Source organism: Passer montanus, unplaced genomic scaffold, assembly GCF_014805655.1.
Source record: "Passer montanus isolate IOZ18808 unplaced genomic scaffold, ASM1480565v1 scaffold23, whole genome shotgun sequence".
NCBI classification, from domain to species: domain Eukaryota; kingdom Metazoa; phylum Chordata; class Aves; order Passeriformes; family Passeridae; genus Passer; species Passer montanus.
Window position 1 is genome coordinate 1,073,480 of NW_024366926.1, and position 22,823 is coordinate 1,096,302.

The 22,823-nt window shown below is 39.1% G+C and overlaps 1 protein-coding gene across 8 annotated transcripts in view; it reads right to left on the bottom strand.

Moving 5' to 3' along the window:
* The window catches only part of MAPK10 (mitogen-activated protein kinase 10), a 147,075-nt gene that overhangs the window by 48,350 nt on the left and 75,902 nt on the right, over positions 1–22,823 (bottom strand). For all 8 annotated transcript variants that reach the window (XM_039710611.1, XM_039710616.1, XM_039710610.1 and 5 more), the window contains 5 exons: positions 22,435–22,604; positions 5,536–5,665; positions 3,607–3,665; positions 2,480–2,618; positions 1,374–1,539 (listed from right to left, as the gene is read on the bottom strand). In XM_039710611.1, the coding sequence (XP_039566545.1) occupies positions 1,374–1,539; positions 2,480–2,618; positions 3,607–3,665; positions 5,536–5,665; positions 22,435–22,604 (664 nt within the window). The remainder of the gene's footprint in view (positions 1–1,373; positions 1,540–2,479; positions 2,619–3,606; positions 3,666–5,535; positions 5,666–22,434; positions 22,605–22,823) is intronic.

The window sequence follows — 22,823 nt, forward strand, 5'->3', positions numbered from 1 at the left end:
CTGGATATTGACTAAAGAGTGCTAGCTCAAATTTCTAATGGCACTTAGCAAAAATTTCAAACCAAATACTTTAAGGAATATAATTCCTTTATTTTCAGAAATTTTTACTAAGTTAAGACTCTGAATAGTAATAATAATAACAATAATTTATTTACTTTTTAGACTTTTGTATTAAATTTTATACTTTAAACTCACAAACATTACAAATAATTCATACAGGCACTTGGTAATTTCAGAAGAGGTTGTGTGATTATGTTTTCAGTAGTGCTGAAGTCATGGAATTTGCTCCCAAAATCAGTTTCACTGCCCTTTACAGGATGCAGTTGGCTGTTAGTAAAAGTTCTGCTGCAGCTTAGCTAACCTCCTCAACATAAATTAAGTAGGACACTTTTAATAAATTCCTGGTCTTGTCACATTTGCTGCATTTGCCATCAAAAAGTTTCCTCAAACAGACAAATTATACCTTTGACAGCAAAATCTGAGCCATAGAATATTCCCTCATTTCCTGCCTGGTCTACCTGGCACTCAGATGCAGTTCTCAGATTTGTCACAAAATGAGAAGAACTTAAAAAGTTTTCCCTTCATCTTCTGCAAAATTTGAGTTTTTCCTTATCTGATTCTCTATAGCAAGCATCTTGCTTTTCACAATATTTCCAAGGACCAAGATCTTTCTCAGACTATTCAGAGGAATATCCTATTTACTTCTAGGGAGATTACATACAAATTATATGTTTTGTTTAGTTTTTTGGGTTTTTTTTTTAGTTTCAGCTTTTTCCTCTTCTCTGCAACTGTACTTGGCATTAAAAAAAACAATCTCAAACTGTAAAATTTATACCTAGATCTTGACAAGATGAAACCTGTCAGAAAAACCCGTGACTTTGTTAAATTTATTGTGAAAAAGGAATTAATTCCTGAAATTCAGATCTAGCTCTGGATTTAGAGAAATGCTGGAAGGGCTAGGATTTTCTATTTTAGCTTGTACTTCTTGCTCCTTCAAACGATTCAGAGATCCAGACTCAAATTTAGAACACGTCACTCGTTCAGCAATTCCAGTGGTTCCCACATTATTTCACAGCCACAGAACACAAAGATGAAAGCTCTGGTCAAAATGAGTTGACTGTAGTTGTAACTTCAAACATAACTAAGAATAAGTTTCCTGTTACTCTGCAATCCTACACTGATAGATTCACCAGAAGTGCACCCCAAATACGTTCTGTAGCTGCAGTTCACAACAGCAAGGAGCTGCTCTAACTCCAGGTGTCATTTCCCATCATTTCCCATTACATTTCCTGTCCCTCCTTTGGGTCTCCCTTACAATGGTGAAGCAGAGCTTGCCCTCGAGGGGACCTGGTGCAGTGGCACTGCAGCCCTACCGTTCTCCTTGTAGCCCATTCCCAGGATGACCTCTGGTGCTCTGTAGTAACGTGTCACCACATACGGGGTCATCATGAAGCTAGTGCCTGCAGTCCTGGCCAGTCCAAAATCCAGGATCTTCAACGTGCAGTCAGATTTTACTACAATGTTACTTGGTTTTAAATCCTGCAAAAGACGGTGAAAAAAACCCATGTGATTGTCCTTTATAAAGCCAGGCACAGCTATGATACAGAGAGATGCTTTAGGTCACCCTTCAAATACTCTTTCCCTCTTCTGACCAAGTTGCTATCAGAAATACTTGTAAATATACAGCAAACCCTTGCTATTGTTTCTCTAGCAAACTGTTCAGGAAGTTGTTTTACCTCAGCATACTGGGCTTTACCTGGATAACAGGAGCCTACTGGTGTTAAATTAATTGCATTTACTAGGAATAGCATCTCAGTGCTATTTTGATTAGATTATTTTCTCTTAATGCTGTGAACCTGAGAGAGACATTCCAACTGCACATGTAGAGATACCCTAATGCTTCACTTATTATAATTCAACTCATCCTTTCCTGGATGACTATCTGGTAGCCAAGTCTATAACCCTCTGCTAAACACATCACATGCCAAGAAAGGAGAACTTTGTAGAACAGCATGCACTTTGTGACCCACTTTATCAGCCTTTCTTTTCTTTAGGGAATTTTTTTCCCCTAATGTAGAAGTCCCAAATTAGTGAAAGCGCTTTTCAAGAAAGAAGTTAAGTCAGGGTATTTTCAATTCACTGAGAATTCCCTCCTGCTCACACTGACATGACCTGATCCCCCCTGCTCTTGACTATCACAGATCCATAGCCAGGTACCACATCCTTACCAGGCACAGCACTGATGTGGAAAAATCAAAATGAAAGGATGCTTTTTAAGTCTTTTCATTTGCTTCAGCACATGTAAATGGTGGAAAATGCCAATTCTATATCCCCTGACCTCTGTCTGTGGCTTTTATGATTTTTATTCATTGCACTGGGACACAGGGCTTTGATTCACAGTACGCAAGAGACCCAAGTGGCATTTAAAGTCTTGATCATTTCATATGCTGCCTTAAGTTTTAAGCCAAAGGCCCCTTACCCTGTGAATAATCCCTGCAGAGTGAAGATGCTTGATTCCACAGAGCATTTGGTACAGAAGGTAAGACATTCGCTCATGGTCCAGCTCCATCTGAATGACCTGGCACAGGTTGGCATCCATTAATTCCATTACCAGGTAGCTGAATGGAAAAGCAAAGGCACAGGGTTATTTCTTTGTGTTGAAGGCAAATCACAGTATCATCTCAAATAAGTAACAACGTCTTTTCTTGCTTTAAAACTCACTCTATTTCTTATGACTGGGAGTGACACAGGTGGAGACTGGGCCCACTAACCACAGCACCATGGTGGTGTTTTTAAGAATTCAGGTTTATCTCACTGCTGAGACACCACTCTTTCAGCATACCAGGAAAACTGGTGGATTATTGCCCTTTCTTGGTGCATTCCCCATGACAGAGACTATACTCTACATGGGCAATCAGGCAACACCACACAGAAATGCACTAAACCCAAAAGACCCACAAGCACCAGATGATGTAACTGCTCGGCCCTCAAGCATAGCAAGGAAGGCTACCCCAGTACACACGGGAATCTGAGAGAAACAGAGGTGTCTGTGAGGTAAAATATGCATCTCCATGCAAAATGCCTTCAAAAATCCTCCTCAGCTTGCATGACTTCACAAAATTCTCATTACAATTAATTGGTTACTCATGGTATCAGACTACAGAATAGGAACATATTTCCATGCAATGTATACAGAATATGGGAAAGACAGAAAGAAAAAAGGAGAGCAACAATATAAAATAGAGAATACTTAAAATTTCATCCACAGCGGGTTTGTACTAGGCACAGTAGTGGTTGTCCAGCACAGCAAGGTTCCAACAGAGATGCTGATTGTCTTCTACACCTATCCCTAGTTCCCCAGGCAAATAACATTACACAGACAAAGGCCATATCACAACAAATATGAAACAGGTGGTTTTCACCTTAAATTGTCAAAAGAGCTCTCAATATGGGAATCCAGAATATATTTTTACCCACTAGACTCACACTATCTTTTTTAGAGGAGACTACAACCTTTGTATTTTGCTGAGTTTTTGCAATCAAGGTAAAACATAATGCCCCAAACATCCCTAAAGCTTTAGTTTAATTACTGCCCCTGTTACTTACACATCCTGGAACTCCTCCAGAGATTTCTGTGGTGTGAAGACATTTAATAAACTTATAATCTGAAAAGCAAAGTAAGACAAAAGAGTAAAGAGAAGTGATATACATAAACAGTTGGATCTGTTTTGAACTGTGTTAAAGAATAAATTGTTTTTTCACTGCTCTATTTATATTAATACTTCTCACTTTATAGACCTGTAAAAAATCAGTAGCATTCAAACAAAATACCACAGATCTCTCAGATTTCTTTTAAGTTCACTTGAAATCATCTGAAAGAAGGATAACCAGTGACAAAACAAAGTGCTAAGGGTGAGACACTCCTCTCAATTTTGAAGTTGCAGGTTCAAAGCTCAACTTCAGCTCAATCTAGCATAGCAGTCTTTGTGCTACAGCCAGAATTTTCTTATTTATGAGGAATACTGATTTGAAGAGATGAATAACCAAGGACTATCTTATAAAACAGTAGCCCTTCTTTCTCTCTGACATGGCCTCAATTCCTTTGAGGGCACAAGCCTGCACATCCTGGCTGACACAAATTCCATAGTGAGAGGTACAACATTTTAGTAGAAGTACTTTGAAACAGAGACCCCCTGAGCAAAGACACCTTGCATAGTTCAACTCCTTTTCTCCTTTCTCTTCTTTGGTGAGCATTTTTGTTTGGTTTATTTTAAACGGGCTGGGCTGCTGAGAGACACTGGTAAGAATGTGTGAAAAAGAATAGAGGAAACAATGTGACCCTAGAGATCTGGATTTCCCCTGCTTTCCCTCTGTGCAGATAACAGAGGTAGATGACACCAGCACTGCTGCCATGAAGACAACATCTGAATGTCTCCTTCCCACCACCTCCATCACCACTTTAGGTGGTTTTCTAACCTAAAGAAATTGTTCAGCATTCTTTCTCTTTACTCCACATATTCTGACTGAATCTTACCTCTGCAAAGGTGCCTTTACAATCCTCTCCTTCCTCGGCACTTCTTTGTTCAGATTAAAGCTCTGACCCAACCCATGTGATGGAGTTAGCAGCTGTCATACACCATGTTTAAAATTTTATATCTAAAATTAGTGACATTCCTGCTGCCCCTCTGCTCTTTCCAGTCCATTAAAAAAACTTCTCACTCATCCCTGCATTTTCAAATCCTCATGTATTGGGCTTGCTGAGGGTAGCTTCAATCAAGTTAACAGGGAACAGACAGGAATAGTCCTGATAACACAGTGGGAATGCAAGGATGAATCACTGCCCAGAAGTGAGGCAGAGACACTGTAGTGTCAAGTCCTGCAATTTGCCATTTTAGGATCAGTCCTTTCTCATTCCATGTGACCATGTGATTGAGAACAAGTGTAAAATTTCCCCTTGCATCACATTGTCTTAAATTAATTTATGATTTACATAAGGAAAAAGAGTCATTGCAAGATTTGAGGAATAGGTAAACATTACAAACTGAAAAATTCTCTCCTAATGAAAAGGAAGGGGCACACAGATATGGCAGCAGGAAATTTAGGGTGAAGGAAAATGAAATCCCTGAGACATCCCTTTATAATGCAGTGTGGCAATCCTACATATTTCACTACAAAAGAGCAGTTGACACAGAGTCAGGCAGATAGTTCTAACAGATAATGGATAAAATTAACATACAGCACTGGAATAAAACTCCTGGTGCAGCATAGGAATATTTTCATTCATTATGGATACTAAATGATATACAGTAGATGGTGCAAGAAGCAGGAAAGTCTAGAACAATCCCAGTTTGTCAGAGCCTTTAAATAAGCACATGGAATACTCTCAGTCTCTCCTGTGTGCATGTAGTACCAGACAGAGTGCAGCCCTTGAGCATACTTTACTTCTAATTTCTTCAATTTAAAAAAGGAACCAAACAAAAGAACTTCTTTTCTAACACAGCAATGCACATACCATTTCTCCCACTGAACACTTACATTTTTATGATTCACACACTTCATGAGGACCAGCTCCCTGTAAGCTCGCTTGGCATGAGTTTGGTTCTGAAATGGTCTGCTGAGCTTCTTAATGGCCACGTTTCTGTCAAGGACGGCATCATATGCAGCACTGTAGTGATGACAAACACAGGTGTTATGCGTCTTAGAGGGCATCATCTACCATTTCTTTTTTTTTTTTTTTTCCACTGAGAAAAATTGCTGAGCTTCTTAATGGCCACGTTTCTGTCAAGGACGGCATCATATGCAGCACTGTAGTGATGACAAACACAGGTGTTACGCGTCTTAGAGGGCATCCAGCACTTCTCATGGAAAATTCCTGAACCTCACATCTACCATTTCTTTTTTTTTTTTTCCACTGAGAAAAATACTGGGACAAAACCAGAGTTTCGAGTAAAAAAAAAAAAAAAAGTAAGAGATCAATAGGAAACATGTAGCACCACATCAGCAGAAGACAGCATACACCACTACTTCTGAACTCCAATTCCATTGGAAATCAACACTTATTTTCAAGAGGTGGAGGAAAAAAAATTAAGTAACTTCAGATAAAAATACAATAAAAACTGGATGAGAAGGAATTTGTTTCATAAAGCAACTCTCTGTGCATGGCTACAGCAGAAAAGGTGTTTTGCTGCTTCTGTCGCAGTTAAGAACACTTTCACAACGTGGCTCAAAAACCAAGTGCCTACTTACACAAAATGAATTTTGTGTTTTCCTTATGATATTCCTAATGGAATCAAATTATTTAGTCATTCTTTGAGACCATATTATCCAATTCCAATAACATGCCTAGAAACAGAACCATTTCACAAGGATTTTTACAGATTCCTGGTAATAAAAAAATTTGTTACATGCACACAGTTACAACTTTTGAAAATTAAGAAATACATTGTTTGCAAAGTGAACTTTTAAAGCTGGGGCCCTAAAATGCTCCTTAAACTTTTATGTGTTTTTCACAATCTTCTGCTATTTTTATAAATGTTACTTCTTATGTATTTTAAACACTTATTTTGGTGGTTCAAATCTGACTACATAAATTCTGACTTCTAAATACCAAAAAACACACTCAGTTCTAGAAGCATTCCCAAATGGACAGCATCCTCAGGCCCTTTTCCTGATTTTTCCTTTTACCAAGAAAGAGGAAAGGCATTATATGAGTTTTCTGCTAGTCCATGAAAAGCAACAGTGTATTTCCCAGGAGATAAATCAACCAAACCACCCATTGTTCTAAAAATTGCTTTCCCAAGCATGAAGTAAATATTCAGAATTCAGCAAATTTTTTTCTCATTAACCCTTGCTTACTGCAGACACTCAGTGACAGAGGGTAGCTAACCAAGCTGAGTAGAAAGCATGCAAGCATCAGAAGCTTACTCACAAAGCCAACAAAAATGTGCAGCTGCTCAAAATAGGTAAGAAACTGCTGGTAATGTTTGTCTGGGAAACCACACAAGAAGAGAAGAATCAGAAATACTGAATTTGCACTATGTCTGCATAAATAACACACCAAATGCATCCCACAGATAAGAACAAAGGTGATGAGAAGTTTTGCAAAGATTACTTTTAGGACTTATTTAGGAAGCCTCTTGAGAGTGGGTCTAGAGAAGTGATCTTTCCACGGCCACGTCTGAAGTTCTGGGTGATACTCCAGGCTCCCCAGCATGAGAAAGATAAAGACTGGAGCAATTCCACTGATGAGCCATGAAGATTATTAGGGACTGGAATACCTGTCATACAGGGAGCAGCTGAGTGAACTGGAATTGCTTAGCCTGGATGGAGAAGGCCTAGGGTGGATTTTATAAATCTTCTTAAGTATCTGCCAGGAGGAGTAAAGAAGATGGAGCCAGACTCTTCCAGCGGTCGTGAGCAATCTGCTTTAGTTGACTGTGCTTTGAACAGGTGGGTTGGACCAGGTGTCCAATATCATCCATTCTGTCAGTTGGTAACAATCCTTTATTCTATTTGTGAATAAGGCATGTAACTTGCATGACCCAGCTAGTCACATGCACAAACAAAGATACTGCACTCACCAGTTAAACCATACAAGCTGCAGCTTAGGTGACAAGGCTATCAGAGATCCAGCCTGACTTGATTTCTCTCTAGCCACAGAATTTCACTCAACTAAACATTGTGTTAGGAGGAACATGACGTGTGATTTACAGCCTAACAGCATGTAGCAGAAAGCAAACCTCCTGTAGCAGCTGTCAGAACCGTGTCTCTCCTTCTGATGTAGTTCAGCCACAACAGGGCATCATAAAGGCTACAACTAAAATACCCTTCAGTTCCATTAAGAAAGCACTGAACAAATAAAATGCAAAGCCCAAGGATTTAAATAAACAGGATCTTTCAACAGTTAAATATTTTGTCCCTATTGTTCATGGACATATACTGCAAATATACTCCAGCAGACAAATTTCTCAGCTAACCCATATTACTTGATCACCCAACTTCCTTTAGGATGAAAAGCCTGCATAAGACTTGTGAATCATTTTAATAATCTTTTTTTTTAATATTTTAATCTCATTAGCTACACCATAAAATTACTGACTAGGAGTTAGAAAACAACAAAAATTTGTCTGAGCAAACATTTTCCTCAGCTTCTGATTTCTGTTTGCTTTCCTGAATTTTCTCTCTCTGTCAAACCAATAGACAAAACTATCAATCTAAAATCAGAAAACCAAAGGCTTCTTAAACAGTTGGCTTTTACGATCAATTCCTGGTCCTTTGCATACCGTGGAAGAACTAAAGTTCCTAATCCTTTGTAGAGGATATTTACTTTGAGACATAAGGATCTTGACTGCAATTCTATCATGGTCTTCTACCAAATGGAAGGTGTCCAACTACTTGAAGAAGTCAATATATAAATTCATTGCACTGGGTAAATCCACAGCCCTGATGGGTTTTTTCTGTGCTCACCAGAAAAAAGCTTTTGTTTACAGTCAGCCAACTCTGCACTTCACTACAATGAAACTACAGACACCAGATGTAGGTCCTCTCTCCGCTGCTTGCTACAGAAAATCCTTACCTTGGAACACCAAGGTTAGTATTGATGATAAGCCTCCTTAAGAAAAACTTCAATCACTGGCAGAAGAGTGGCTGTACAAACGCGTGGCTCCAGGGATCAGGAGTAAGAGAGAGAGTAAAGAGTGTCTGTGAACTGTGGTGAAAAGGCAGAGTATGAAAGCCACTCTAAATCTCAAATAAGAGACTGGACTTGCATCTAAAAGAGTTTCTCTGGAAACTATATCATAACACCTCTTGCTCAACTGTGAATTTATTTTTTAATTTGTAGAGTTTCTTGATTTTATAGCAGACTCTAAATTATCCCTGGTCTTATAATAAAATGACAGCTTTACTGCAACATGAGCTCAGAAAAATCCTCAAAGTTTACTACCATGTCTCTGGCAGCTGTACAGACAGAAAAGGCAGTAAATAAACTCTTTCCCCATAAATCCTCTTTACAGTTAGTGTGACATGGTAAATGTTAGTGCTAAAAATGCCTTTTAAAACTGTAAATAATTTGAAACAAACCTATTTAGCAGAGATAAAAATATTTTGTAAATATAAATTCATGACTACTACTATATCAAGAGATATATGTAATCACAGTTATTTAACAAGGCTTTTTGCTGACTTTGGCAGGAAAAAAATTAAACTCCTCCTAGTCAGATTTTCACAAACCCAGGTCATAATTTACCATAATATTCTGTGTGAGCTCAGACTATGATGATCAATGAACAATTATTTGTTGCCATGCACTTGGAGGACCAGGCATTCATTTTTATACCTATTTTGAAAACAAATGGAAAGCATTCTAGCTTCATGTCCAAGTTTCTATTTAAATAGACTCTTAACAAATAAATACTTAAATTTATTCCTCCCATCTTTTCATCAACAGGGAAACTTAACATTTATCAATTCAATTATAGCCTACCCCCCAGAACAGACTGTTAAACCCACAGAAAATTTTTTAAAGTCAGCTCTTAGAGATAGGTTCTTAGGATAATAAAGGATAATCTGAAAATCACATTTAACAAGAATGCTAATGATGGCTCATCCTCAACCACCAATCACCACCAATATATGGAGTGGAATACCTTCTACAGAAATGCTCAGATTTCTGTATGCTCACATCTAAATGTGTATGCACAGACAGATAAAAAAGAAAAGCATATATGAATCCTTTCCACAGCAATTTCTCTGTGGTAATTTCAAAGCCCTTGGTTTCAGATAACTATCAGTATTGCAGTTTCTGAAAAAGTAATTTATAGAAATGACAAGAACTTAATATTTTTCCTATGTCAAGCAAAATTTCTGTAGATGTGTTTTATGAAGCTTAACCATAAAATATTTAAAGTGCTTTACATTCTCTCTACTTGCAGTTCCCTTTCAGCCAAATATTCCGACAAAAAATAGTGAAAATGTTATTTTGCTTCAAGCAAACCCTAAGTAGGGTTTTTTTGGTGGGTTTGGTTTGTTTGCTCCTTACATTGCCCTCACATACCAGTCCAAATTTTAGAACTAAATTAGACCTGTCATTCTTAACTTGTTTTTTCACCTCTTGACATATAACTTCCAACTTTCTAAAGGCAGACATTCATAAAAACAGTGCATGTTCTGCCCTTCAATAATTACTTTTAAAGAGAAAAAAGTTATTAGGGTGAAAAATCTCCAGAACGTATATTTAAAGATAGTGAAAGTTTTCCATTAAACTAGTGGAAAAAGAAAAGAATTCCATACATGCACCAGGGTGCAGAAAGTTTGCCCCAAGTGGTACAATCAAAGGCCACTATAACAAAAAGCCTTTAAATGTCCTTATTAGGTTTGGAAGCAACCCTTTGTGTTGAAAATAATAAAAAAAAAAATCCAGTATGACTGTACTGAAGAGTTGCAGACCTCCTGTCAGGAATGGCTACTATACTCTCTGGATCAGCTCTATTCCCTCTGAAAATGCAGAGAAATTGAGACAATATTCAGAGCTGATGCTAAAGAAGACCGATACATTTTCATAACGGATGACTTCTGCACTTTTCTTAATGCCAGTTATGGTTCCAGCCTGGTTTTTTGTGTGTTTCCATCAGCTCACATCTTCTTTCAAGCCAGTGAAAACAGCTAGATTAGAAAATATAACCAAGCTCCCTCCCCAGCTGCTACACAAGTCATAATTTTTTTTACTATCACCAGATTCCAGTTTCACAGAATAAATAAATGAGTTGCCAAGGTTTTCCATGAGGTTTCTCACCACTGCAGAGATTATTGATGGGGCTCAGTGTTCCTTCCTGCATTCCACGTGCAATGTGCATGTGAAACGTGATCTATTATCCTGTGTTGGAAAGAAGTAACATGAGAGAGGACTGAAGTGCCTGAATTATTTGGGATTATTATCCCAATCCTCAAATGAAAATTCAGCATTGCTGTCAAGAATAATAGTGGATTCTGTAGTGCTTAAACTTCAAAGACATGCCACAAAAACTGGAGAAATTAAGAAAAAAGTTCAAAATGTGTGGCTCTATTTTTACATTTCAGCATTTTATCAGGAAAGACAGCTGGGCTCACTCATTCCCTCCCTCACCCTGCTTTGGATGCAGCCCAGGATGTGTTTGGCTTTCTGGGCTGGCAGTGTCCATGGCTGGGGCAGGTCCAGCCTCTCATCCACCAGCACCTCCAAGTCCTTTTGAGCAGGGCTGCTCTGAATCTGTTCATCCCCAGCCTGTGCTGATCCTGGGGTTGCCCAACAAGTTGTACTTGTTCTTGTTAAAGGTCATAAGCCTGCAAATTTGCTGAGGTGCACTTGATCTCTTTGTCTGTGATTAATGAAGATATTAAACAACCCTGGTCCCAGTACAGATCTCTGAGGGTCACCACTTCTCACTGATGTCCATCAGGACTCTTGAGCTGTTGACCACGACCCTCATGTCCTCCCCTCAAATCCACCTCTTGCTGTTTTAGAGAGAGGGATGCTACAGGGGACTGTGTCAAAGGCTTTACAGAAGTCCAGATAAATGACACGTGAAACACTTCCCTTGCCCACTGATGGAGTCACTCCATCACAGAAGGCCACAGGGTTGGTCAGGCAGGGCTTGCCCTTGGTGAAGCCCTGCTGGCTGTCCTGAATCACCTCCATGTCCTACATGTGACTTAACACATTTTCCAGGAGGATCTGTTCCATGATATTCCCAGGCACAGAGGTGAGGCTGACAGGCTGGTAGTTCCCAGGGTCCTGCTTTCTGCCCTGTTTGAAGGTGGCTACAAAGCTTCCCTTTTTCAGTCATCTAGGACTTCACCTGACTGCCATGGCTTTTCAAATATCATGGAACGTGTCTTGGCAACTGCATCAGCCTCTGGGATGCCTCTCATCTGGTCCTATAGACATATATACATTCAGGTTCCTCAGTGGCCATGGACCTGATCTTTATTTACAGTGGGAGAGACTTTGCTCCCCCAATCCCTATCCTGCTGTCACTCCAATGGAGAAGTGTGGAAAGAGAAGTTGCCACTGAAGACTGAGGGAAAAAGTTGAGTGCCTCAGTCATTTTCTCTCTGGTAGGAGTGTCTATTACCTGGCACAATAGCCTACATGCTTACATGCAAACACAAAGTCCAAGCCCACAAATCATCCAGTCCCTTTACTCCTACCCATGAAGGATTAAACTGTGTCATTGCCATATTCATAACAGTCCAATTTTGAATCTGTATTGCTCATTCTTTGTCAACTACTACAGTCATTGCCTAAAATGTCAAAGCCAAGCAGCCTTTTGCAAAAATAAAATTGGAAGCAGAATTCATTCATAATTCTAAGGACAGCTAGATCTGAAAAGTTCTCAGTGAAATCTATCTCACAATTTAGTCATGCTGAGGAGAGCTCTTATCTGCCAAAATTTCAGATGGGAGGGTCTGAAGAAAGGTGTTTGAGCCATCATATGTAAGACAATGTAAAAGAAGCTGCAGGAATAAAAAAGGATGGACCACTCACTTATTTTTAATAAACACATTTACAATAAAATTTTGTTATTTTTCTGATTACATGAGCTGGTGATGCCCTAACAAGAATAATTTTACAACCCACTAGTTACCAGTTGTGCATATTGATGCAAGATAAAACTCTTCCATAGTAATTTTCTCTCACAAAGACAGTGGGGATACAGGGATACAGTGGGAAAGGCAACGTGGAAACAGCTATAAAGTTCACACATTGCCTGGCACACCACTCAGTGGGTTCTGGTTCTGTTTGCCAGGAGATTAAAATATTCATGAGGATGCTGAGTATGGAGCATGTTTACATACTTCTCATCTGCATGTGCTCTGCTAATTCTTTGTACTTGGCTCAGAAAGCCACTCAGATGTTTAAGACTTTTCTGAACAGCACCGTAAAATCAGTAAGCACTTTCTGGTCTTGGATGTCTCTTGTCACTAACTCACTACACAGTCTGCTAGCTGCCAGGAGCTTTTGTTAGCTGCCAGCCTAGGAAATTCAACCTGGGCAGCAAAAGGAGCCAAGTTACTTTTCCATCCTGCTTTAAAAGGGCTCTAGACCAATACATGTGAAACATGTAAGAGATGACAACCTCATGGTTTCCAGAGTATCCTACACTACTCACTCTTTGCATGCTCAAGGATTTACCAAAGCCAGAGCAAAGTAAAAAACTGAAAAATGGACCAGAGCTGGGGGTGCCTATCAATATTCAGTGGCAGGAAACTCACAGGCAAAAGACGCTTGAGCATGATTTGCAGGTAAACCATATTAAGTAGATGTTTACCCCACATCTGGAAAATGGGTATAAGACATGGAATTTGGCAAAGAAATCTGACATTTACTGCTCTGAACTCAGCAGGGAATGTAAACTTTGGACAGTTTTCAAGATTGTTAAGCAGCACAGCCAGGAAAAGTCCCGTTTCCTTGTTTAACAGCAATTTTGAAGACATGGGAAATATGGCATTGAGGCAGTCTGTACACCTGGCAGAAGCTGAGTACCTACCACATTCATACTGTCAGTCACATGATAAACCTGCTATTTTTTGGACCTACAAACTGGAATAGAAACCAGCTACCATCTTACTATTATCCCCTCACAATCATAATTTAAAAGACTTGCTTGCTTGCCTGACAAACAGAACAAAAACTGTCACTTGAGTGAATAAGAAATTCTATTTCATTTTTCTTGCTGCATTTATCAAATGATTAAAAACCAAAATTCAAGAGCAGAATAAAAGTGTACTGCTACCAATCCTTAACCTACAACGTGGTAATCATGGGAGAAAAAAGGTAAGAAGTTTTACACTAAAAGGCTGCTCAAATTCTAGTTTCTCCCCAAACTAACACTGCAATCTCTACAAGGCAGTTCGAAGCACACAAACCCAGCATATTTTATCTGCTTCATAACAAGCCAAAGTGTCTTTTTCCAGTGGGAACAAAAAGAAAAATATTAGGTGTTGCATAGAGGTAAAACCTTACAAAGAGAAGGCCGTGTAAAATCATGGCTCAGGCCTGCTACTTTGGCTAAGTCAAAAAGGACTATGGGAAAGAGACTCAGCTGAATTAGGGGTAGAAAAACAAGTTATATAACCCTAACATGTTCACGTCATGGTGTATGGTGGTTGGTTGAATTATATTTGTTATGGTCTAAAGCTATGTAACTGAGAAAGGCCTGACTGCTTAAAAAGGACTGGATTTTTCAATAAAGCATCTCTCCTTTGCACCTGCCTGGGGACTCTGCGTCACTCCAGACCCTCACCTCACAATTAGGTTTTGAGTTGCCATGTTACACCAGAAATTTCAAAGCTTATATGTGTAGACAGAATTTTAAAGCAATGTATTTGAAGCCAGAAAAGAAAAAGAGATAAAAAAACAACCCCGCCCCAAAAAAATTCCATATAAATAACACCCACAAACAAACCAACCAACCCCTCAATGTCCTATTTTTGACTTGCAAAGGGACTTCTGTATTTGAGTCTCCCTACTTTCTGCTTCCCTTTCTAACTATCTGTCTCTATTGAAGACTCCTGCCCATTCTGCTGAGTTTTCCCACTCATGCCATGCCAGACATGCCTTGCACTGTTCACAAACTTCACCCAGGCTTCACACAGAATCTCTTGTTTCATACTGTCTTTCTATCTTGCACAACTTATTTTTAATTTTTTGGGGCTGTCACTGGCTCTTATGATTGTCCAAGGACAGGTCCTGGGACCAAGCACAATATATTGCGTTCTGTAAAGAACTGTGAACATCTGTAGACTACATTAATCTTAGAGAATAAATATCAGCAATACATGCTGACAAAGAAAATTTAATTACCTGAGCTGCATTTCTTTCCAGACCGATTCTAGCTTTTCTATTTCTGGTTTCACTGCTTGTTTTGATACCCACCCTTTTATTTAGGTGCTCTGTCCTACTGCCCCACCTCCCTGATTCCATGTGGCCACGGCCATTCTCTCTCTCTCTACCACAGGAGAAACCCCTTAGTCCTAAGAGGGAACAGAAATGTTTTGTGCAGTTGGTCTCATGTGAAAGACATGGTGAGCAGTGATGATGCTGCAATGGTGTTCATGTCAGTGGGGATAGGATTTCAGGTGAATGACACAGAGGGATAAGCCTGAAGTCTCTTCAGGAGCCACTACAATACACTGACAGTAGTTAATGCCAATCCTGGTTTTCCAGGAGGAGCAAAGAGAGCCTTGAAAAAAATCTGTCCAGTAAGTTGCATCATAGTAGTGACTCAGGACAAATGTGAGAAAAGGGAGATGTGACAGTGACCAAAAGGAAGCTTTGATAGTGTAGGAACAGAACCTGACATCTGTAAAGAGGGTTTGAAAACATCACTGTCTGATAGCAAAAAAGTGTAAATTAAATGCAGTTTCTAACCAACCAACACAGAAAGAGCTTATGTTTCACAATCATCAGTTACTTCCCTGCAGACACAGAATCTACAAACAGCTGACACATTTTTCAATGGCTCCAAGGAGACCACAGGTCCAGCCACAGCTCTGAACAAACCTGCTCTATGCCTAAGAGTTGTACCAATCCAGCTGAAACCCCTGGCTGCCAGCTCTCTCAAATGAGCCTGACCCTGCCTTTACAGTACTGAATTTGAGACCAGGTAAAGGGAGCATTGCTGCCAGGGTTCACAAAAACAGATTGCACAGAGATGGTTCCCTCACAAACTTATTTACCTTTCCCCCCATAAACTTGCAGAGCATAAATATGGAATCTATTTTGCCTGCTTAACTGTTGTAGTCATGGAAACCATACAAGATCTTTAAGGAGAAAGGAGTCAAAAAAGGACATAGAAATATAAGCAGTGTATTTTAGAGACAGAGGACATGATTTCTTTGCTAGAAAAAAATACACAATGGAAATGGCACATTTTATTACATACCACTTGTGATTACCATTACATTTTAAATCTTAGATTTCTCTCTACAAGCAAAGGGAAATGAAACAAAAGAAGACAAACATGAATATGTGGTGACTCCCTGCCAACTAGGAATCTCTGCATTCTGATAGGAAAAAGGACATTACCAAAATAACAAAAAAAGAAATTGAGAAATAATTTTTTATATATCCCTTTTTAATTTTTGTTTCTTTCTCACTTATAGATACGTGTAGTAGATAGAAGAAGCTTCAAGAACCAAAGCAAACAATGACTCAAACACAATCCATCTGTCCTATTTTTTAGATGTTACATATAGTTTGTCACATGGCAACAGTTCTCTGTGATCCTAACAGCAGTTCCTTCCATATCCAAGCTCAGGTCTTTGCTGCAAGAGCACTCCAAGACATGGCCTCTTCCTCTCACTCCATATGCAAGCAAACTGTCTCTGGATATGTGTTAATATGCAAACTCTAATAAATCTGCTTAAGAAACACAAATCTGACCAACTTAAATAAACACCTCAACTCAATATTCTGGAGGTGAAATACAGAGAGATACTCAGCCTTTGCTGAACCCATTGGGATCTCTCAGCACCTTAAAATTCACGTGCTGGTGAATACAACTGGGAAATCTGCTGTCTCTCTCAGGAACCAAGGCATAGATACATCAGAACCACAAAGCGGAATGTGCTGTTTCAAATGTACACCAGATCAATGGGCAACCAAACACACAAAGCTTTTGGTGTTTCAGAGCAACAACATGCTAGAAAATCCAAAGAATACACAGTGTAACTGCAAACTGGGAGATGGGGAAAAGTCTTGCAATGTACAAATAAATGAGAGAGGTTTGAAGCTTGCTGTGAGTTTAACTTCTGGTATTGCAAAAAGAATTTCCTAAAATGTAAAAAAAAAAAAAAAAAAAAAAAAAAAGGAAGGAAACATGTTCAATTACCACATGTTGTCATTGTATAGGATTTGTTCATACTGGCATGCTTATTTCACTATCAGTACAGCAACAGTTCCCAGTGCAAAGTGACAGCTATTTCCTACATTCCTCTCACAGAACACACTTGTAAAACTCTCTAAAAGTTGCTTTCAAAAACCTCCTCAGGAGCAAGATGTCAAAGCACATCAGCAAAGCACTCAACAATGTGAGGAAGAGAACACAGCTTGAACTAATCTACAACAGAATGGGATCAATCTGCAGTGCCAGCCAACAGAATGTTAAGCACAAAACCTTCATAAAATGAAGTAACCAAACTCAAATGAACAAATGAAAGTAACCAAATCACAACATATGCTCAGTTCTGCTTCACATGGGACTCTGGGGCTGACAAAATGCTGCCACTCTCTTCAGGGCCACTGAAATTCTAGGCATATCCAAATACATTATTCACCCCCTTTTGTCTATAAATGACATGTATATTCTTTGTTCTCCTCTTCTGAGGAAAATTAGTGATTGATGCCACAGAGAACACCTGAACTTCAATGGAACTTTGTGGGGGGATAGAATATAAGAAAATAAAGATAGTGCAGAAAGAAATCTCACCCCTAAGGAGTTGCATCTGAGCCAATTACCAAAGATTAAGAACAGACCTGACTTTAACAGGCCACAGCTGTGACCAGTGAGAAGAAGAAGAGTGCTATAAAAGAGTGGGTTGGCTGGTTGAGAGGGAAGTGGAGTCAGCTGACTACTTTGTGAGGAAGAAAGTTAGTGCTCTGAAGAGCTGCCCATGAGAAAACACCAGAAGGTATGAAACCTTTGTGATAAGGAAACAACAGTATGGAACTTTTGCAATAATATAATGACAACAGAACTATACCAGTTTATACATGCACAAATGTTGATCTCTATCAGGGAATGCAGTATTCCATTTCAGTGACACAAAGAAATCAAAGCACTATTGCTGGGATAGCAGGACCACGATGGAGAAAAATATTCAAGTCTCAAAACTTGAATACACCAGTGTCCAGCTGAACTATACAAATAAAATTGTGTATTAGCTCTAAGACACTGATATGACCACGATTCTTTGTGTTTTTCCCACTGCAGTACAACAAAAGTATGAGCTTGGAATTGATTATGGTCAAAAGCATCAACTGCTCTTTTCCATGGCTTTTACCATTATTCCCATTGCAATATCCCTTGAGATCCTTACACCCAGCCAATGGTGCTGCGCAAAACCAGAATTGAAGGATAATCACTGTACAGAAGAGATCAAGTGTTTCTGCACCTTGTAGTGGACAATACCTGTCACATTTCTCCTCCAGCCTTTGAACACTGGGGAGTAGTTGAGTCACCATTCCTGCAGGTATTGAAAAAGATGTGCAGATGTGGCACCTGGGGACATGGTTTAGTGATGGACAGTGCTGGGGGAATGGTTGGATTCAGTGATCTTCAGGGTTTTTTCCAACCTAAATTATTCTGTGGTGCTGTGGATACGTTAGGGAAAGAATCAGCAGATTTATAAGCTACAACAAGCACCACCATCACCACAGGCTGATCTGAAATAACTCTGTACTCCATCAGATTCAACCACCACATTACAATTAAATCAGCAAAGGAGAACCTATGGCAATATTAGGCAACACAACAAGCTATTCATTGTCTTTCTGGCTCTACCTATTACAGGGAACACTTAAAGATTTTTATCTCCTTTAGGTTCAGGCTCAAAAGTATTATCAAACCACTAATTCAAAGAAAGATATCTGCAGCACATTTCCCAATTTACTACTTCAGGAATATATTTACAGTCTCCTCTATATCTGCAGATGAGGTGTCTTTCTAAATTTATAATGCATTCACTGAAAAGCTCTCATAAAAGCATAATTCGTGCTCCCATATCCTCCACTCAAACATTACTCACACAGAAACTTCCTGCATCAAGACAGAATAAAGCCCTTCCCAGCCAACCCCTCCAGTCCAGCTGACACATCATTAGACCACAACTCAACATCATACAGCATGAAAGCTTGTGCTCACTTTTAAGAAAAGACCAAGATAAAAGATTTCAGCTGAAAGGCATCATCAGCCTCATTTATCTGATGTTCACCCAGACAACTTTGTTTTCAAAGCTTTCTCCTGATAATACACACAGGCATAGCCACCATGTGGTCATAAAACAGGCCAAATGTCTTCTGTAAGATACTGCTAAGATTTTAATTACTTGTGTCCTCAAGCCTGTAAGTGATATCTTCCCTATCTGCCTCAGAAACCTGGACTTCACCCTTGCTTCAATCGTAAATTCAAAAACTGTCAGAAGCCCTTCAAATTGCTTTTGAAATATTTCTGTACAACCCCATTTTTCTAGACATCACAGACAGTATCAAAAATATCACAGGCAACATAAAAATGATGGCTTGCAAACCACAGCAGAAAACCCACAGATCAATTACCTTGCTTCCAGGCAAAAAGCATTCATCTAAAACATAAAGAAACACCCACTCCAACATCAGCATATTTCTGTTGATTATATGGAACATGAGAATTCCTCTCCATCCACCATCATCCACCATGCACAAACCCAAGCTGAAAATGACCTGTCACTCTTTCTCAGCCCCTTGCAAAATGAGGTAGGTGTCAACTCCCTTCTAACATTGCAGAGAGGTATCAGCTACTTCTTCTCTCAGCAGTGTAATGGCACATATCTAATTAAACTCAGAAAACCGTTTGCTAAAATCATTTTGTGAACATAGTTAACACAAAACCAATTGAAAGAGCCCAAAGATTAATTTCCGAAGATCCTGTATGTACTATGTCTGTATAAATACCATTTCCTTACTGGGTTCATAATTATTTCACATGAGCACAATTATAACAATCACACCATATGGTTTTGTCTTTTTCACATATTCACTAAATTATCATCTCATGAAGATTTAATATTTTTAATGCTTCCATATCAAGAAAATAATTTTTTCTTTGATGTAATTTTTAGCACAATCCAGTGAAACCAAGTTCCTACTTTTTTTCATAACCACATTTCCTGCTTCCTGTGCCTGCTTCTGCTCCACGACATAAATTGTTTTCCACTGACATTTTCTTGCGTATCTTGAAACCTGTTCACAGAACTGTAGGGGAAAGGTTTCAGTATTCTGTGGCTTTGCCTAGGAACCCAGAAACACCTTGCAGAGCCTGAAAAACATCGGTCCTTCCCTCCTAAAAGGAGTTAGCATTCAGCAGCCATGCTCCATCACTCCATAAAACCAAGCGTCACTATGCACCAAACTGTCTCCAGTAGCTGGGCAGCCAGTTATTCCACTCAATAAGAGGTAGTATCCTTACCTACAGTTATCCTGAAGGAAAATCCAGAAACTGTCCATGCTCTGAGAAGACTGAGCCTAAACCCCTCTGTGCCATCCTACCTGTGCCTACCCTTGGCAGAGGGAACAATCAGAAATCACCCATTTTAGGCCTCTACACTTCTAATTCTGGCAGCAAGGGACAGAATTGCATCCCACATCTGTGACACTTGAGCAAGCCATCGAGTATAAACAGAGCCACTGGATCTGAAAGAAAGCCATGACCTAGGTTTTCCCCACTATTTTAATAGAGGTACTCCTCGTGCCTATTCTTTGCAAAGGAGCAAGACAAGCAGGGCAAATTACCTCCTTTTATACATCAAAGCATGCTGTGGTGCATAAATAGGCAGGTTTTCAGTATTTTATTTTTGCCTTAATCAGCTTTTTCTATATGTAACTCTATTTCCATCAAAATACTTCTAAACAGAGTAAGCTTCTACAATAGAAACTTATTCAAATCAAGTTTACTGTGTAAACTTATTGTTAATATTAGCTAAGGAGAAACTTACACAACTGAAGATGTTTCTCATCATGTGTTGCTTTCTCTTAGCTAAACTACAAATATTTAGCTCCCAGTTGTCTTTTCATTAATCACTTCACCATTGATTCTTCACGCTTTGCTGATGGATGGTTGATTGTTTTTCTGGTAAATTCTGCCTTACAACAGGCAGTTACCAGGCAACACAAACTAAGAAAAAAATGCTCATTATCTTCCCATCTATCCTGTAATATTTCTGTAACTCTATCATCAAAAAAGGCCTTTTATGGCCTCTCCCTGCTACTCACCATTCCAGGGGATTTGTGTTAACTTTCACTTGAACTTGTTTGTTTCCTGATTTGATTTTCTTTCCTAAGAAATTCTTAGATTTTGCTGTCAACTCTTAGTATGAAAGTAACATTCACAGGATGCTTTTGATTTTATTTAGCTTAATTTCTCTATTTTTTGCTGCTCACAATTGTTCATTACAGCAATTCAGTTGCAGAGAGGTTCAACAAAAACTGATTTTCCTCTGAAACAAATAGAGGATAGAAAGGAGGAAGAAAAACCATCTTTGCTTTCTGTGGAATTGAACAAATAGTGCAAAATTATTTTCAGTAGTACTGAACCCAAAATATGCCTCTTTCCCAAAGCTGATTTAAACACAATCTTGAGTTCTTTTGTGTTTAAGGTAAAGAATATGGTAATTGGTCATTTAGGTCAATCTTTGGACTTGCATGGTCTCAAAGTACACTAAACACTGTAAGTGATGGACTGAGACATTAGGATGTGCTGTCAGTGCTGTTACACTGACAATCATGGTGCCAATGCCAACAGTCCATCCAAAAAACATTTGCCACTGGATTAAAGGAACCTCTTTCTTTATCACTGCCTCCACTTGAAAAGTAACACACATTACATCAAATTCTGAAAAAAAAAAAAAAGTGACATCACTGCCTCCACCTGTAAAGTAACACACATTACATCAAATTCTGAAAAAAAAAAACCAGTGACAGAGGTGACAGATGGAGTTGAGAGTTTACCTCTGAACAAGTTTTAGATAAAAGATTGTTATAGCTACCCAAATGCCTCATAATTAAACAGGTAACAAATGCCTGCACAGATACATTTAAATACAAGCCACAGAAATTTAAAAGCCATGTCTAAAATTGCAGAGGCAAAAGCCACCCAGGATTCCACAACTTTTGAACACAAAAAATTCAAATGGCATTGTTTAGGAGAGCTACTGAATTCATCTTTTGTTCACATTATTCACATCACTGAAACATCACTTTTAAGAAATAGAGGAAACATTAGCAGTTGCCTCGATTTGAAAGGCTTCCACCCTGAATATTTGAGAATGCTATGGGATGTGACAAGTTTCTGTATTGCTCTCAGTGACTTTTACTGTACAAATACTAAAATTATGGGTTTTACTTGGGATATTATTTGCACTGCCTCTGGAAATAGTGCCTCAGTTGTCAATTATGATAAGATCTCTCTCCTGCTTTCTTGCTAGTTCCATTTTGCTGTGTGGAGAAACAAACCCAGTGCTATCACTCTCACCAGCCGGGGAATTTATTAGCAAACCACTGGGCTCCTTCTGCCTCAGGATGTCTGTTGCCTGACTGCTATTTATGCAATTTTAGACAAGGGCTGTGGCTGGCAAACTGTGAGGAGATGCAAAATGCCAATTCTGTTTCAAGGCATCATAATAGAAAGTGCTGATACTCACCAAACTATTCCCTGAGCCCCAGAGCCAATAGGTTTCAAGTTCTGGTAGCGTTTGAGGACTGTGAAGGTCGAGTCACCTACTTCCACGCTGTAGAACTGGTTGTCAACTTTGCTTTTGCTCATGTTGTAATGTTTGGCAATATACGACACATCCACTTGTTTCCCAAATCCCTGTCGTACAGAAGAAGGGAAGGGGAGAGGGGTTGGTAAAAACAGAGAAACCAAGGCTGATAAAGCATTAGCGTACTGATAAAGCACTATCAGCCTAATTTTTCAATATAAATTCTTGTAATTTTCAGCTAATTTTTCATAAAGACTGTATCAAATCTTCTTTCATGCAGGAAGTCACCATAAAAAGGCACTGATTAAGGAAAACCAGTGAATTCTCCA